The following is a 15,467-nucleotide window of genomic DNA, read 5'->3' on the forward strand; positions in this document are numbered from 1 at the left end:
TCTGAACCGATTGTAGTTGTCTGATGTTCCCTCCCCTTGGGTACTGCTTTGGGACGTACCATCGTTTCCTGTGTCCCCCAATGAAGCTATAGAGAAAACAGGATTTTTGGTTGCTTACCATAAAATGTTTCTCAGAGCCTTCATTGGGGGGGACAGCACCCAGCCAAGTTTAATAGCTCTGTTTATCGTATTGTATTGTTACAGTTTGAGTTTCTGTGTTTTTCTTTCTCTTTTACATGTTGCCTCTCCAACTTCTTTCTCACTAACTGAATATCCTAGTTCTATTCGGTGGGGTGTACACTGCAGAGGAGCTGCTAACTTTTTTTCTGCATAGTGTCAGCCTCCTAGTGGCAGCAGCATACACCCCATGGTTTCCTGTGTCCCCCAATGAAGGCTCCGAGAAACAGATTTTACTGTAAGCAACCAAAAATCCTGTTTTCTTGATTTTTGAGAATGACTGATTCTAACAGAGAAAGAAGCATATTTTTCTGAAAAGATGTATTACAAAGTTTCTTATTTTTGTGTACTATTGATTTATTAAATAAACAGTAACCGTTGCTTTAATTTGTAACACTGGTTTGTTTATATAGTATGTGATTTATAGGTTGCCATTAATTTAACATAAAGATATTTCAACATATTCTAAAGCTGAACTAATTAAAAAAAAATTGTTTTAGTTTTGTAGAATTGTGATACTTTCCTTCAGAATTCTTATTAATCATTTTCAAAGAAAGCTTTAGTGGAAAGTATATATATATATATATATATATATATATATATATATATATATATATATATATATATATATATATATAAAATATATATATATATTTTTTTTTTTTTTTTTATAATCCTCAGACCCTGAAAATGCTGAACTGTAACACAGAAAGCCCCTACCTCATATGGAACAATGGTACCCGAGCAGAACTCTTGGAGTTTCTGGAAACTGAGCAGGAAAGCATGACAAGACGAGTAAGAAATACAGGATATAGATTATTTCCTCTCTGGCAGTCACTGGGGAAGATCCATTTATATGTATTATATGCAGTGTTACCGGAAACATAATAAGATTTATACTTTTTCTTTTTCAGGGAGAATGTGATAAAAGTTACGGGGCTGATTTTGTGTTCAGTGATCACTCCAAAGAGCTGATTGTGGGAGAGATTTTTGTCCGGGTGTACAATGAACAGCCCACGTTCCAGCTTGAGGTGAGCGTTCACTGGTGATCTATACATGGAAAGGAGCGTAAGGTCTCTGGTATTGTGCAATGTGCAGTGCCATCAAAAAAAGAAAATATGTTGAAACCCTTCATCTATTCATTGATGTATCCGGCATAGCTGTCATGGCTGTGTTGTAAGTGAAGCCATGACAGGACACTGGTGTGAACGGAGTGTTATCTGATATATATGGGATTATTTTTGGACTGCAGAAGTTTCTTACTTAATTACAGGCTCAATGCATTGACAATAGCAATTTGCAGTCAGGCAATTAATGAAATGTTGTGCCTTATGTCTGAAGACATTGTAGGCTCGATAATACAATATTTTCAGATGGTCTCCTATTTTAGAAATAAAATCACCTATGAAATATTCCTAGTCCTGACGATGTTAAGGTCAAACTTGCTTGAATTTGGGATTTATTTCTACTTTTTTGCCAATTTTCTATTTCTTGCATAGGCACCAAAAGCCTTTGCTGCTAGTCTGCTCGATTATATTGGATCACAAGCCCAGTATCTTCATACACTCATGGCCATGACCCAGACTGGAAAAGTTGAGTCTGAACAGCATGGAGAAAGATTACAAAAGGTTGAAATGGCCCTGGAAGCCTTAAGGAACGTAATCAAGCACAACCCTGGTAGTAGTTTTTTTTTTTTGTTTTGTTTTTTATCATGCTAACAATTAATGCACCTGTCTATCATTGCTATCCAATGGAAGATTGCCCTGATATAGATGAACACTTGTATAGTGCAGCACCTTTTATCCTTCCTAGCCATGATGTTGTAGTGCGGAGCAACAAAGGACTATCAAAGGGGTGGGTGGTCTGGTCTTGTGACAAGTCTGCAGTCACCTTTCTGACTCACCAAGGCTGTCAGATTTCCATGATGTTGCCAGTAAGAGTGTACATGCGGTCACGTGCCAACTAGATGGACTTGTCCAGCACTTCAAGTCAGAATGAAGCCAGAAGCATTTGAGTTGCATACTTTGTCACATGACCACTTGTTCTTTGCCTAAATACCGGAGAATCCTGACAGTGTGCAGTGCACGCGCTTTAAGGATTCAGAAGTCTGCATTCACATAGCATGACTTCAGACATTCATCAGAAGACCGGACAACACGTTTAATTGATTTATTTATTGCCTCACATTTGTTAACAACCCCAGCCTGTACCTCTGCAGAATACCCTAAAAGCAGAGTCAGCCAGGATTCCTTATTGTTTTGGGTTGCTATCGTTAAGTAGAGAGTTTTTTTGTATGATTATTCCTTAATAATGTTTATAAATGGCATTAGTGTTTTACATTTTGGCATAATCCACATGTAGTGTTCATATGACTTTTTTCTTTTTATAAGTAGAGGGTACTTGAATCGTGGGGCTAGTGAATAATGTGGCCTTTTTTTTTCTTTTTCTTTATATGTCAGGGTCAGAGACTGAATGTATTGGACATTTCAAATTGATTTTTTCATTGCTGCGAGTCCATGGAGCTGGAAAAGTTCAGCAGCTTGCATTGGAGGTAAGCCATTCCAGTCTTGCATAAATGTCCCAGTTTCAGAAAAATGTTGTAGAACGGTTTTTGAACATAATCTTTAAGTGATAATTGTTTTATGTATTTTTTGCTGTCTATTTTATGTAATAGGTAGTCAATATAGTCACAAGTAATCAGGAATGTGTCAATAACATTGCCGAGTCCATGGTCCTCTCCAGCTTACTTTCGCTATTGCATTCATTGCCGACAAGTAAGTTTTTTTTTTTTTTCTTTAACGCTACGTACATTTAATACATATAACCCATGGTTATTAGATTTTACGTCCCACGGATTATAAGGCAGTTAGTTTGCGCTTTTTATAGAAAGTGAAGCTGAACTACACATCTTTACAGCAATTTGACTTGTGTTCTATCTTCAGGTCGGCAGCTTGTTCTTGCAACCCTGTATGCCCTAACATCTAATACAAAAATCGTAAAGGAGGCCATGGCCAAAGGTATGTGGAAGGTGCTGTTTTATTTACAGCTATGTACAATACTCTATGACCGTGTTCCTCTGCCAGTGGCTTGGGTGGTACACATATGCCCCTTGACAGTCACTGCCCAGATGATAGACGTTGTAACTACTATTGAATAAGTTCACACTGAACTACTGCCAGTTATTATGTATATACTTGTATATGTGCAGCCTCCAGTTTAATTTTAGCTTTTTTTTTTTTTCCAGGAGCTTTAATTTACTTATTGGATATGTTTTGTAACTCCACTCATCCCCAAGTCCGATCACAAACCGCTGAGCTGTTTGCCAAAATGACAACTGACAAACTTGTTGGCCCTAAGGTGGGTTAGTCTTCTCAATATGTTTTCTCAGATAGTTTAACAGAATTTTATTTGAAGGTATAGCAAATACAAATCTTTCCATATATTATAGGTCAGAATTGCATTGATTAAGTTCTTACCGGGGGTATTCATGGATGCAATGAGGGACAATGCTGAAGCCGCTGTCCATATATTTGAAGGAACCCATGAAAATCCAGAATTAATTTGGAACGATAACTCCAGGGAAAAAGTGTCCACCACAGTCCGTGAAATGATGTTAGAGTAAGTGGAATCATGACACCTATTTGTACAGCACTTATGACTAGAATACCTCCTCCACATTATCTTTTCAACCATACTGACCACTGAAGTGCAGGTTCATCTGTGAATACCATTTTAAAGTGTACACATGGAATCTATCATACAAAGTAAAGTCATTTTGTAAAATCATTGCTTTATTTACAGTATCGTGTACGGAGTTACATTCAGGTATTATAATCCAGAGCTGCATTCATAATTCCACAGGCTTCAGGGCTTTAGAAGCACTTATCACCAATATGGGACTACAGGTTAAGCTTTAAGCCTAAGTCCCCTGTCATATATTCATGTTCCGGCACCGCTTCGGTCCCGCTGTTCCATCTTGTGACAGTAGCTTCTGACTGTAATATATAAAGACATTTTGGCACAACTTCAAAAGTGGTGGTGCACAAGTAGGATCACAATCCATATACTAGTATAGAAGAACTTGGCACACACACGTGAATGATTGCAAGTGAAAAGGGAGTGTTTTAATAAGATACAGTACATACAGTAAACGTTTCGGTCACAACGACCTTCGTCAGTGTACTGAAAATAAAAAATTACAAGATTTTACAAAATTTTAAATAAATTAAACAAAGTATATACAAAATGGATAATCTTGGGTACAAGTATATGCAGAAATTGGAGTTATGCCGTATACCAATAACAGCTTATAGCAAAAATTGTAATGCAAGATTTGATAATCACTGACACCCTGAGTACTCAAAATTATATATACGCACGTACCTATATAGTGTACTGACTGCACTTGTATATAGGGCAACCTGTTCTATAAAGGAAAGATATTATGTTGTAGATGTTTATTATGAATGCCCATACCTAAGTCACCATGTGCCCATAATATCCAAGAGATGCTACATACCATAAGGAATAATGCTTAGGGCATGGAGGGTTAATTTGTCTCCTCAAAAAAGAGCCTGAAAATAAGAGGTACTAAAGTGACCTATTTGCGCCATGCTGTTGATCCAGAAGTGTGTGACAGCAAAAACAGGATTTTTTGGGTTGCTTACCGTAAAATCTGTTTCTCGGAGCCTTCATTGGGGGACACAGAGACCATGGGTGTATGCTTCTGCCACTAGGAGGCTGACACTATGCACAAAAAAAGGTTAGCTCCTCCTCCGCAGTGTACACCCCACCGACCGGCAGGAAGTTCCTCAGTTAGTGAGAAAGCAGTAGGAGAAGTAACAGAATAGATTGAAAACAGAACAATCAACTCAACTGTAACAAACCGACAAACATAAGAACAGGAGTTGTAGAACATGGGAGGGTGCTGTGTCCCTCAATGAAGGCTCCGAGAAACAGATTTTACGGTAAGCAACCCAAAAAATCCTGTTTTCTCGTTTGCCTTATTGGGGGACACAGAGACCATGGGACGTCCCAAAGTAGTCCCTGGGGTGGGAAACAAACTTCCATCAGGCCAGTGGACTCGCCACCGCAGCCTGCAGAATCCTTCTACCTAGGCTGGCGTCCGCCGAAGCGTAGGTGTGGACCCTGTAGAATTTCACAAAGGTGTGAACCGATGACCACGTTGCAGCCTTGCAAAGCTGCAGCGCGGAAGCTCTGTGGCGCACCGCCCAGGAGGCACCCACCGCCCGGGTAGAGTGCGCTCTGATCCCTGGAGGGGCCACTCGTTGCTTGACCCGGTATGCCTCCAAAATTGCCGATCTGATCCAGCGCGCAATAGTGGCCTTTGAGGCTGGGTGATGAACAAAGAGTCTGACTTCCGCAAGGAAGTCGTCCGGGCTAGATAGACTCTCAATGCCCTGACTAGGTCCAGCTTGTTCAAAGACCGCTCCCGAGGGTGAGCTGGGCTCGGGCAGAAGGATGGCAGAACAATGTCCTCATTGAGGTGAAACGAAGATACCACCTTCGGAAGAAAAGAGGGCGGAGGCCGCAGAACTACCTTGTCCTGATGAAGGACCAAAAAAGGAGAGCGGCAAGAAAGTGCTGCTAATTCCGACACGCGCCGGATGGAGGTAATGGCCACCAGAAAGGCCACTTTCCAAGAAAGGAGGGAAAGGGAAACGTCCCTGAGAGGTTCAAAAGGAGGACCCTGCAGAACCTGAAGAACCAAATTAAGATCCCAAGGATCCACGGGAGCTCGGTACGGAGGAACCGTGTGAGCCACACCCTGGAGGAAGGTTTTGACCTGGGGCCGGGAGGCCAGCGTTTTCTGAAATAAAATGGACAGTGCCAAAACTTGACCCTTCAAGGAACTGAGAGCAAGCCCCGCATCCAGCCCTGCCTGAAGAAACGCCAGAATAGAAGGGAGCGAAAAAACAAAGGGCGCGATGTCATTGGCCTCACAACAGGAGAAATAGGCTTTCCAAGTACGGTAATAGATCTTCGAAGAAGGCGGCTTTCTGGCGCGGATCATGGTATGAATTACCCGATCAGAGAATCCTGCCCGTCTCAAAACCTCGGTCTCAACAGCCACGCCGTTAAATTGAGCGACCGAGAATTGGGGTGGCAAATCGGGCCTTGAGACAGCAGATCTGCCCGTCGGGAAGCTTCCAGTGGGCGTCCGCGAGAAGGTTGACAATGTCTGCGAATCAAGACCTTCTGGGCCAATTCGGGGCGATGAGGATGACTGGAATCCCCTCTGCTTTGATTTTCTTCAACAACTTGGGAAGAATAGGCAGAGGAAGGAACAGGTAGGGGAGCACGAACTGTGACCAAGGGACGGCCAGAGCGTCGGCGCCCACTGCCAGAGGGTCCCGAGACCTGGACACGAATTGTGGGACTTTCCTATTGAGGCGAGATGCCATGAGGTCTACTTCCGGGGCTCCCCACCGACGGCAGAGCAGATGAAACACCTCCGGATGTAGGGACCATTCCCCTGCCGCGAGACCCTCGCGGCTGAGGAAATCGGTGGCCCAGTTGTCCACGCCGGGAATGTGAACTGCGGAAATCGGGACCAAAGGTCTCTGCCCATTGAAGAATTCTGGACACTTCCGCCAGGGCTGAGACACTCCGTGTCCCCCCTTGGCGGTTGATATACGCCACCGCTGTGGCATTGTCTGTCTGAATCCTGACAGGCAGGCCGTTGAGGCGCCTTTCCCAGTGGACGAGAGCTAGATGGATCGCCCGTATCTCTAGGACATTGATCTGCAGAGCTGATTCCTGAGTCGACCATCGACCCTGAACAGTGTGATTGCGGAACACTGCACCCCAGCCGATGAGGCTGGCGTCCGTAGTGACAATCTGCCAGTGAACGGGAAGAAAAGACCGCCCCAAGAGAATGAGGGGAGACGTCAACCACCAGTTGAGAGACCGCCTGATCCGGCAGGAAAGGCGAACCGGACGATCCAGAGACAGAGCCGACCTGTTCCACCTGGACAAAATGGCCTGCTGGAGTGGCCTGGCGTGAAATTGGGCAAAGGGAACTGCCTCTATCGCCGCCACCATCTTCCCCAGGACCCTCATGGCTGTCCTGAGGGATGGAAATCGTGTGATCTGTAATGATCGCACGCCCTGCTGCAGGGAAAGAATCTTGTCTTGTGGGAGAAATACCCTTGACCGACGAGTGTCGAACAGAAGGCCCAGAAACACAAGGCGTTGAGTAGGGACCAGACAGGACTTTTCCCGGTTGACGATCCACCCAAAACTGGACAGGGTGTCTAGAACGATCGCCACACTTAGGCGGGCCTGTTGAAAGGAGGGGGCCTTGATCAGGATATCGTCGAGGTACGGAAAAAGAACGAGACCTCTGATCCTCAACAAGGCCATCAACGCCGCCGTAATCTTCGTGAAGACTCTGGGAGCGGTAGCGAGCCCGAAAGGAAGCGCGACGAACTGGTAATGTTCGTGAAGAATCGCAAACCGCAGGAACTTCTGATGTCCGGGAAATATGGGCACATGTAGATAGGCATCATGGATGTCTATGGAACCCATGAATTCCTGCTCCTCCATGGAAGCAATTACCGAGCGAACTGACTCCATCCGGAAGTGGCGAAGGCGAACGCTCTTGTTGAGTAACTTGAGATCCAAGATGGGTCGAACTGTCCCGTCCTTTTTCGGCACCACAAACAGGTTTGAATAAAACCCTGTGAAGCGTTCCGATTCGGGAACGGGCACAATCACCCCGGAACTGAGAAGAGAGGCGATGGCCGAACCGAACCCCGGGACCAAGGCCGGATCCCTCGGCGGACGGGATTGTAAGAAACGATCCCGTGGAAGAGAAATGAACTCTATTTTGTATCCTGTTGATACAACCTCTCTGACCCAAGCGTCCTCTACTGAGGCGAGCCAGACGTCGCTGAAGAAGAGAAGTCGACCTCCCAATTGGAAGGGACCCACGGGAGACCGATGGTAGTCATGCGGACGTAGACCGACCAGATCTAGATCTGGACGGTCTTCCCTGGGAAGAGTGGGACCGCCAGGACGGAGTGGGCCTGAAGGAAACCTTCTTTCTTTCCTGACGTGCCTGTGGCCTTTGCTGGTTGGAAGGGTTTTCCGCTGTATTGAAACGGCGGAAAGTCCGAAAGGGACGAAACTGACGCCTTGGAGGAGGTCTGCAAGGCTTGGAGGGGAGAAGAGAACTCGTACCTCCGGTAGCGTCCTTAATAATCTGATCCAATTGTGATCCGAAGAGACGCACTCCCTGAAAAGGCAGATTGGTCAGAGACTTTTTAGAGGACAAGTCCGCCTGCCAGGCCTTGAGCCAAATTGTACGTCGGATTGCCACGATGTTACTTGACGCCTGAACTGCGCAAGATGCGGCATCCAAGGAGGCAGAAAGCAGGTAATCCGCCGCATGGGAAATCTGATTGGCGAGATCGGCCAAATGCTCTGGTCGTGCCTTATCCAGAATGCCCTGCTGAAGGTCATCTGCCCAAGTGGATATGGCCTTTGCTGCCCAAGAAGAAACAAAGACTGGACATACCGCTGCTGATGCCGCTTCGAAGGCAGATTTTGCTAGAGTTCTATGATCCTATCATTAGAATCTTTTTGCGACGCCACACCTGACAGCGGAAGGACCGTATTATTAGAAAGTCTGGACACGGGAGGGTCCACCGAGGGAGAAGCGGCCCAGTTGTCCGTGAGCTCTTTAGCAAACGGGTACAGCACGCCGAGACGCTTTCCTCTTTGAAAGCGTCTGGTCGGATCTTCTCTCTCCTTTGTAAAAATCTTTCCAAACTCAGAATGGAAGGGAAACACCCTGGATGGTGTTTCCGCCCGTCTGGACGAAACCTCCTGATCTGAGAATTTCGCTGGGGCGTCAGCGATGTCAAAGGTATGGTGAATCGCGGCAATGAGGTTTTGCACCGTAACCTTCATGTTTGCATCCTGGTCCGAATCCAGCTCTAAGACCCCTTCCGATTCCGAAAGCGCTTCGCCTGACTCGGGGGAGGAGGCCCGAGAGGGAGACTGCTGGGGACTATGGGGTGAGGTAGGACGAGGGGAGGACTCCGCCTGGAGGTCCTGCCTGGGCCTCTTGCGACTGCCACTGGCTGGCTCAGATGGGACGTCCTGAGACGTGCTGGGTCCCGCCGAAGCTCCCAAGGGCAACTTGTCCAGAACGGCTACTAGGGACTGAGACACCTTGATGAGGTCTGCCACTGACTGTGATTGAGAGGAGGCCCAACCCGGCGTGGGGGGCTCACTCGCCCCTGGGGCTATGGATGGCTCCTGAGCGGCGTCGGGCTGGACGCAGAGCGGGTACGATCAGACTTAGCGTTGGACATAGTGAAAAGAGAGGCAGTGCCGGCCGGTTGGGGGGACAGAAGGCAGAGAAGGGCGTCAGTCTGCAGGTGCAGAGCTACTCACGGTCCGGTGTCCCCGAGGGCGACGCTCTCTGATCTGGCTGCAGGATGAGGCCAGGCCAATCCGGCTGAAAAAAAAGGCCCAGCGACCGAAATCCGGCAGGGAATGAGGTCCGGCTGGCAGGCTGAGAAGATGGCGACCACCAGGGAAAGGGCGCGCTGCCAGAGGGAGAAGAAGGGCGGAGCTCGCCGCAGAGATCCCCTTAGCACCGCCCGCTGTCCAATAGCAGGCTGGTGTGAGGCAAGGGGGCTGGGAAGGCCTAGGACGGGCGGGAGAGAAGCCCGCTTAGAAGAAAGGGGCAGGGGGCGTGGCCGCGACGCAGCAGTAGGCCCGAGATGAAGCCGGGGCCTAAATTAATAGCGCCGGCCGCCTGTCAGCAGGGGGTCGGCGCGGAAGACGCGCCGCAACACCGGGCCGCAACCCTGGGAAGAAAAAACGGGGGGGGGGGGGGGGGGGGCGCAGAACAAGGCCCGAAAGAACAGGGGCCTTCATGGATGCGGCGACCGTGGGGAGAAGCGGGCGCGCAGGCCCTACCGTGGTCCCCTGGCGACCGCCTTAGGATGAAAACGCCGGGGGACCGCTAGACCGCATACTCACCCAGGCCGGGGGCCACAATAAAGGTACCTGAGAATCCCACGCTGTCTGTCGTCTTTATGGAATCCACGCCTCGTCCAACCATCAGGCTCTGGTAGGCGAGATGGTGGGAGGCGGGGGGCAAGGACCGTCCGTATAGCTGGCACGCACCTGTGCGAGGCTCCTGGTCCTGCCGCGGAGACCTATGAGGATACGGGGTGGCAGTACACACCGTACTCATAGTCTTTGTGGGAGTACGGATGTGACTGTTCACTCCGTATCCCTCCGAAACCTGTAAAGGAACGACGCACGACGAGGTAGATAGGGGTCTAATAAAAGACCCGTCTCCACCTCCTACTGACACTAAGCTAAACTGAGGAACTTCCTGCCGGTCGGTGGGGTGTACACTGCGGAGGAGGAGCTAACCTTTTTTTGTACATAGTGTCAGCCTCCTAGTGGCAGCAGCATACACCCATGGTCTCTGTGTCCCCCAATAAGGCGAACGAGAAAAGCTATCTTACCGTTGGTGATAACGTGGAACGGTAGCTAGCCTGGACGCGGTTTCCACCGCTTGTCTCCCGTGGTGTGAGGAGTGCACACGGACCGTGTTATATACATGGTGATAATCACCGCTAACCGGAAGTGCTAGGGCGGAAGTGCCTTAGCGTGCGGTCCAGCAATGCCGTCAGTGTGTTCCACAGGCAGGAAGGACGTGGACAAGGGGCGTGTTCAATATCCGTCATTCATGGATTGCCAGCACAGGCTCTGCTATACTTAGCGTGCTGATGTATCAGGTTGTGACTTAGTGCAGCGGTACAAAGGCTCTCTATCATTGTGCTGATCAAGTGGGAAGGTGATCATTGTGATTTCATGTTTTACTGAGAGTGAGTTCAATTCCGAGGATTCTGTAATGAAGATTAATAACATTAGTATGATGTATGTTATAACTGTGTCACAATCTCATTGCATACCGAGAATAAAATAAAATTAACATCACAATAGACAGCCATTTAACAAGATTGATAGCTATGATGATAGAAAGGATTGCACGTCATACTCCTTATTTAACCCCTTAGGTGCTAATGTATTCAACTCATGAATCCAAAACGCCTCTCTTCTTTTAAGTAGCAAAAAGATTATCCATTTTGTATATACTTTGTTTAATTTATTTAAAATTTTGTAAAATCTTGTAATTTTTTATTTTCAGTACATTGACGAAGGTTTTTGTGACCGAAACGTTTACTGTATGTACTGTATCTTATTAAAACACTCCCTTTTCACTTGCAATCATTCACGTGTGTGTGCCAAGTTCTTCTATACTAGTAGCTTCTGACTGGCCAGGAGTCAGAAGCTACGACACAAGCTCTCAGTGCAAGAATATGAGAGCCAGAACAAGGCTCCCATAGACTTACATTAAAGTGTGACCTTCCGGCTTGCTCCAGCAAACACTGGAGCAGCTTGCAGATCAGAAACAGCCAGAGACCGACCAGAGCGGTGGTGATAGAAGGGGAAGATGCCGAATGGTGAGTATGAGAGTAGGGGCAGTTGATTTGAAGCGCCACTCCATTGGTAAAATAAAAAAAAAAAACAACACTGGGGTGATGCTTTAATAAGAGTGGCCAGCTCCAGGCTGCTGATTTTTCTAAATATCACCTATTAACAAAAGCACTCAGAAGGGTCTCTTGTGTCCTCAAAAAGGCCTGACTGTCTTGTAAAAGTCGGATACAAACTTTCAGTTTATAGGATCCTGGCATGTGTCGCTCTTATCCAACAACCCTCGTGACCCCTCTCCCAGTAAAAAAGTGATATCTCACAAGATCTTGCTCTTTGCACTAACGTAGCGCTGCTGCGCTCTTTACTAAACTGCTACTCCGCACTAAGCCCCCTAATGGGCAGCCCCAGATTGCTGAGGAAAACGGTCAGTCTTCAAGCATTCCTAGCTAGTTCCGCTCTGGTGACTTGCACCCTGGGGTGTATGGGTTTTACACCTGAAGGTGTACAGTAAGTGTGTAGGCTATTAATACATAGTATCACCTATGATTTATAACAAAAAAAAAAAAATTTCAGACTGTATAAGATGTAAAACTGTATTTACAAAGTATTCCTTCCTAACAACAAATGTGTTACTCTTTGTGACACCCCCTTGTGATTCCCAAACTAAGCATATATTATGGCTATCCAATGTCTCCTTTGCCAATGTGCAAGATACTGGGGTTACATGGCCATAAAGCTCCATGTTTTACTCTGAGCGCAATCTAGTGGTCAGAATGTATGTATGATACATATTACATGTATACTAGATGATATCTACATGATATGGTACACATCATGGTATACATGGTAGTCTCAGTTGTTGGCAGTAATTGTTCAATTTGAACAATTAATTGTTCAAATTGCTCTTTTTCTATTGGTATGGAAATATGCTAATATGCTTTTTTAACTCTTAGGCACTTTAGGCAGCAGGTAGAAAACCCTGATGCAAATTGGAGGGTAAGTTATGTTTTTAAACTAATGAAGGAATTTGCAGATAAATTGCTAAATATATAAATCACAAATATAAAGTGTAACTTTCTGTTGTTCCTTTTGAAATCCATTACTCACATTAGTTCAACAATTGCATCACAAACTCCATTAATGTTATTCCCAAAACTTGTATGCATTTTTTAAATGTAATCGGTCAGCAATTTTTTGCTAATTTGAGAGCACCAGCGGGGCTGCGGAGTCGGTAAGCCAAACCTCCAACTCCTCAGTATCCCTGACTCCAACTCCACTGCCCTGATCACTACTGAGCATGTACACAAAGTGCAGCACAGATTCATCTCCACAGCACTGCCTCACTACTGAGCATGTACATAAAGTGCAGCACAGATTCATCTCCACAGCACTGCCTCACTACTGAGCCTGTACATAAAGTGCAGCACAGATTCATCTCCACAGCACTGCCTCACTACTGAGCATGTACATAAAGTGCCGCACAGATTCATCTCCACAGCACTGCCTCACTACTGAGCATGTACATAAAGTGCCGCACAGATTCATCTCCACAGCACTGCCTCACTACTGAGCCTGTACATAAAGTGCAGCACAGATTCCTCTCCACAGCACTGCCTCACTACTGAGCATGTACATAAAGTGACGCACAGATTCATCTCCACAGCACTGCCTCACTACTGAGCATGTACATAAAGTGCAGCACAGATTCATTTCCACAGCCCTGCCTCACTACTGAGCCTGTGCATAAAGTGCAGCACAGATTCATCTCTACAGCACTGCCTCACTACTGAGCATGTACATAAAGTGCAGCACAGATTCCTCTCCACAGCACTGCCTCCCTACTGAGCATGTACATAAAGTGCCGCACAGATTCCTCTCCACAGCACTGCCTCACTACCTGAGCCTGTACATAACGTGCAGCACAGATTCCTCTCCACAGCACTGCCTCACTACTGAGCATGTACATAAAGTGGCGCACAGATTCCTCTCCACAGCACTGCCTCACTACTGAGCATGTACATAAAGTGCAGCACAGATTCATCTCCACAGCACTGCCTCACTACTGAGCCTGTACATAAAGTGCAGCACAGATTCATCTCCACAGCACTGCCTCACTACTGAGCATATACATAAAGTGCAGCACAGATTCATCTCCACAGCACTGCCTCACTACTGAGCATGTACATAAAGGGCAGCACAGATTCATCTCCACAGCCCTGCCTCACTACTGAGCCTGTACATAAAGTTCAGCACAGATTCCTCTCCACAGCACTGCCTCACTACTGAGCCTGTACATAAAGTGCAGCACAGATTCCTCTCCACAGCACTGCCTCCCTACTGAGCATGTACATAAAGTGCCGCACAGATTCATCTCCACAGCACTGCCTCACTACCTGAGCCTGTACATAACGTGCAGCACAGATTCATCTCCACAGCACTGCCTCACTACTGAGCATGTACATAAAGTGCCGCACAGATTCATCTCCACAGCACTGCCTCACTACTGAGCCTGTACATAAAGTGCCGCACAGATTCATCTCCACAGCACTGCCTCACTACTGAGCCTGTACATAAAGTGCAGCACAGATTCCTCTCCACAGCACTGCCTCACTACTGAGCATGTACATAAAGTGACGCACAGATTCATCTCCACAGCACTGCCTCACTACTGAGCATGTACATAAAGTGCAGCACAGATTCATTTCCACAGCCCTGCCTCACTACTGAGCCTGTGCATAAAGTGCAGCACAGATTCATCTCTACAGCACTGCCTCACTACTGAGCATGTACATAAAGTGCAGCACAGATTCCTCTCCACAGCACTGCCTCCCTACTGAGCATGTACATAAAGTGCCGCACAGATTCCTCTCCACAGCACTGCCTCACTACCTGAGCCTGTACATAACGTGCAGCACAGATTCCTCTCCACAGCACTGCCTCACTACTGAGCATGTACATAAAGTGGCGCACAGATTCCTCTCCACAGCACTGCCTCACTACTGAGCATGTACATAAAGTGCCGCACAGATTCATCTCTACAGCACTGCCTCACTACTGAGCATGTACATAAAGTGCAGCATAGATTCCTCTCCACAGCACTGCCTCACTACTGAGCATGTACATAAAGTGCAGCACAGATTCATTTCCACAGCCCTGCCTCACTACTGAGCCTGTGCATAAAGTGCAGCACAGATTCATCTCTACAGCACTGCCTCACTACTGAGCATGTACATAAAGTGCAGCACAGATTCATCTACACAGCACTGCCTCACTACTGAGCCTGTACATAAAGTTCAGCACAGATTCATCTCCACAGCACTGCCTCACTACTGAGCCTGTACATAAAGTGCAGCACAGATTCATCTCCACAGCACCGCCTCACTACTGAGCATGTTCATAAAGTGCAGCACAGATTCATCTCCACAGCACTGCCTCACTACTGAGCCTGTACATAAAGTGCAGCACAGATTCATCTCCACAGCACTGCCTCACTACTGAGCATATACATAAAGTGCAGCACAGATTCATCTCCACAGCACTGCCTCACTACTGAGCATGTACATAAAGTGCAGCACAGATTCATCTCCACAGCTCTGCCTCACTACTGAGCATATACATAAAGTGCAGCACAGATTCATCTCCACAGCACCGCCTCACTACTGAGCATATACATAAAGTGCAGCACAGATTCATCTCCACAGCACTGCCTCACTACCTGAGCCTGTACATAACGTGCAGCACAGATTCATCTCCACAGCACTGCCTCACTACTGAGCATGTACATAAAGTGCCGCACAGAT

General features: G+C 46.9%; 1 protein-coding gene across 4 annotated transcripts in view; it reads left to right on the forward strand.

Moving 5' to 3' along the window:
* The window catches only part of DNAJC13 (DnaJ heat shock protein family (Hsp40) member C13), a 288,549-nt gene that overhangs the window by 244,248 nt on the left and 28,834 nt on the right, over nucleotides 1-15,467 (forward strand). For all 4 annotated transcript variants that reach the window (XR_012231076.1, XM_073569478.1, XM_073569468.1 and 1 more), the window contains 9 exons: nucleotides 859-972; nucleotides 1,092-1,208; nucleotides 1,677-1,854; nucleotides 2,637-2,728; nucleotides 2,852-2,951; nucleotides 3,120-3,194; nucleotides 3,422-3,534; nucleotides 3,626-3,795; nucleotides 12,621-12,663. Coding sequence is in view for 3 of the 4 variants with exons in the window: in XM_073569478.1 (XP_073425579.1) it covers nucleotides 859-972; nucleotides 1,092-1,208; nucleotides 1,677-1,854; nucleotides 2,637-2,728; nucleotides 2,852-2,951; nucleotides 3,120-3,194; nucleotides 3,422-3,534; nucleotides 3,626-3,795; nucleotides 12,621-12,663 (1,002 nt within the window). In the remaining variant the exon portion in view is untranslated. The remainder of the gene's footprint in view (nucleotides 1-858; nucleotides 973-1,091; nucleotides 1,209-1,676; nucleotides 1,855-2,636; nucleotides 2,729-2,851; nucleotides 2,952-3,119; nucleotides 3,195-3,421; nucleotides 3,535-3,625; nucleotides 3,796-12,620; nucleotides 12,664-15,467) is intronic.

Source organism: Dendrobates tinctorius, unplaced genomic scaffold (genome assembly GCF_039654945.1).
Source record: "Dendrobates tinctorius isolate UK_male_01 unplaced genomic scaffold, ASM3965494v1 ptg000005l, whole genome shotgun sequence".
Classification (NCBI taxonomy): Eukaryota; Metazoa; Chordata; class Amphibia; order Anura; family Dendrobatidae; genus Dendrobates; species Dendrobates tinctorius.